The sequence below is a fragment of the Athene cunicularia genome (genome assembly GCF_003259725.1).
Source record: "Athene cunicularia isolate RWA chromosome 10 unlocalized genomic scaffold, athCun1 chr10_part1, whole genome shotgun sequence".
NCBI lineage: Eukaryota > Metazoa > Chordata > Aves > Strigiformes > Strigidae > Athene > Athene cunicularia.
The window spans coordinates 1,069,837-1,072,447 of NW_020799112.1; the positions used below are offsets into that span (position 1 = coordinate 1,069,837).

The 2,611-nt window shown below is 62.7% G+C and overlaps 1 protein-coding gene across 1 annotated transcript in view; it reads right to left on the reverse strand.

Moving 5' to 3' along the window:
• CELF6 (CUGBP Elav-like family member 6) overlaps positions 1-2,605 on the reverse strand; it is a 19,331-nt gene extending 16,726 nt beyond the window's left edge. The window contains exons 1-2 of the mRNA XM_026855998.1: positions 2,417-2,605; positions 7-89 (exon numbers count right to left, since the gene is read on the reverse strand). Coding sequence (XP_026711799.1) covers positions 7-89; positions 2,417-2,561 — 228 coding nt within the window. The 5' untranslated portion in view covers positions 2,562-2,605. The remainder of the gene's footprint in view (positions 1-6; positions 90-2,416) is intronic.
• Positions 2,606-2,611: the final 6 nt, after the last annotated feature.

Sequence of the window (2,611 nt, forward strand, 5' to 3'; positions counted from 1 at the left end):
ACTTACCCCCGGCAGCGTCTTCTGCTCGTGCAGGGCGCTCTGCGCCTTCAGGGCCGAGTCACGGGCGCAGTAGGTGAGGAAGGCACAGCCTGCGGAGACGGGGAGACGGGGTCAGTGTCTGGCCCGGCACCGCCGCAAAGCCCTGGGCACGCAGAGAGCTGGCAGCACGGCTAACGTGGCACTGGGGTGTCTCAGCACCCCGGCACCCAGCACCCCGGCACTCTGACACCAGCACCCTGGCACTCAGGTGGGCACCGCCACCAGTGGGGCCAGAGTTCAGCCCCAAAACAGGGTGGGATATCTCGGTGCCAAAGAGCAGTGGGATGGAGGAGCAAGGCAAGAGCAGGCAGCAAGTCTGGCAGCGTGCGGGCAGCAGCGCTCCAGCCCCTGGCTCCAGGGAAAGCTGCAGCTGAAGCCCTCTGGGAAGCAAATCTCCAGGCGTCGAGGCCAAGCATCCCGGCTTGCTGCCACGCTTCTCCCGGCCCTGAGCATCCTCCTCAGGATGAGACTCGTGCGGCCAAGGCACTCCGGCTCCTCTGACACCGCGGTGCTTCGGGAATCGGGAATCCGCCTGGGGTGAGGTTTTCCCACGCTGACTCACGCTGCCAAGCCACTTGCTCGCCCGGAGCCGGCAGCAAGGAGCGAGCCCCGGGGACGGGGTCTGGTCCTCTCCCCTCCATCTCTCCTGTTCCCGAAGGAGCATCCCAGGTCCCCGTGCCACTGCCACGCCACTCCCTCCCTGAGGGGTCCCCCCCAATTTGCTGGGGTCACATCCAAAAACATCTGAAAGTGATATTAAAACAGCAGCAAAACAGTTTCCCTTCAACAAAGTAAATATTTAATGAATAAAATTGACATTGATGCATTTTTAATATTGGCACAATTAAATCCGCCAGCTGATTAAGTATTAATAACTCTTAATAAGTACAATCAGCATGCCTGGGAGGAGAGGGAGCGTGGCAGCAGGGCCGGGGGACACCGAGAGCTGGGGTCCTGCACCCACCTCAGGGTGTTGGGGACATCTGACCTCGCGGGGAGCAAGGAGAGATCCCCCCCAGTTAAATATTATCCCACTGTGGGTGGAAAGGCGAGGTCAGCTCAGCAGCTCACGTCAGTCCCGGTGCCATTTCCAGTGTTTACCATCCGTAATCATGTTGGCTTCCTCCTCTTGGCTCTTTTTTTTCTGTATTTTTTTTTACCCTTTTCCCCTGCAGGCAACAATGTCGACAGTGCCCAGGCGTTCTGGAGAAGTTCGGAGGGCTGGAGTGGGACCGATCCCGCTCCGGAGGCTGGCCAGAGGAAGGATGCCACTCAAATTAGAGGAGCGTACACAATTAAATCACACGTCTGGGCCGCAGCAGTTGAAGCTCACGCTGGAGGAAGAGCCGAGGGGGCCTGGTAAAGGTGCAAATCCCATTGTTGGGGGCACGCAAGCAGCTTTGGAGGTGCCTGGAGACATTTTGGTGGCCACGGTGCCAAGATCGATGTAGTCTGGGTGGCTGCCCCACGGCCAAAGGGCACTGACACGGCGGCATCCACAAGCGCCAAGTTTTGGCTTCTCAAAGTCCCGGCGATGCGGGCGCTGCCCATGGCACGGGGGCGCGTGAGATCCTGTTCAAGTGACACCCGGGCTGCTCTGAGCCTGCTCCGGCACCAAAGACCCCCGGCTCAGGGGCTGGGGGTTCCGTGAAGACCCTGGCGCTGCACGCGTGAGCCCCTCGGCGCGCCACTGCTCGGGGTGCCGGGTGCTCTGCACCCTGTGCCGGGGTGCCTGGTCTGTGGGCGGGTGGGTGCCCCCATCCGCAGTAGGTGCCTGTATCCCAGGCAGGTGGCTCCATCCCAGGGGTGCCCACAACTCACACGGGGGTGCTCCAATGCCAGACAGGTGCCCCTAACCCAGGCTGGTGCTCTAAACACCATTGGGGTGCTCCCAGCCGTGGGGTGCTCTGACGCCAGGGGTGCCCCCAAGCCAGGCGGCAGCTCCCAGCCCCAGGTCAGCACCCTAACCCCGGATGGGTGCCCCCATCTCAAGCAGGTGTCCCCATCCCAGAGGTAACTCCACCTTAGATGGATGCCTCTCCTTCAGGGGTACCCCTATCTTAAGGGGGCTGCATACCAGGATGCCTCACACCAGGGTGCCCCCACCTCAGGGGTACCTTTACCTCAGGGGTGCCCCCAGATGAGGGGTGCCCCATACCAGGGTGACCCACCTCAGGGGTACTTCCAGATCACGGGGGCCCCCATCTCAGGGAGTCCCACCTGAGGGGTACCCCTACCTCAGGGTGTCCCACCTCGGGGGTTCCCCACCTCAGGGGCGCTCCACACCCGGGTGCCCCACCTCAGGGCGTCCCACCTGAGGAGCATCCCCCCGGGGCATCCCACCCCGGGCCGCCGCGCCTGCTCGGGCCCCCCGTACCTTTGTGCATGCCGGTGAAGCGATCCTTGAGGACGGTGAGCTCGTAGATGCGGCCGAACTCCTCGAAGAGAGGCTTGAGGTCGCTCTCCTCCAGGTTCCGCGGGATCTGCCCCACGAAGAGCTTGATGGCGTCGTGATCCTTCATGGCGATGGCGCCGGGCGGGCGGCTCAGCCCGTTCACCCGGCCGCTGTTCG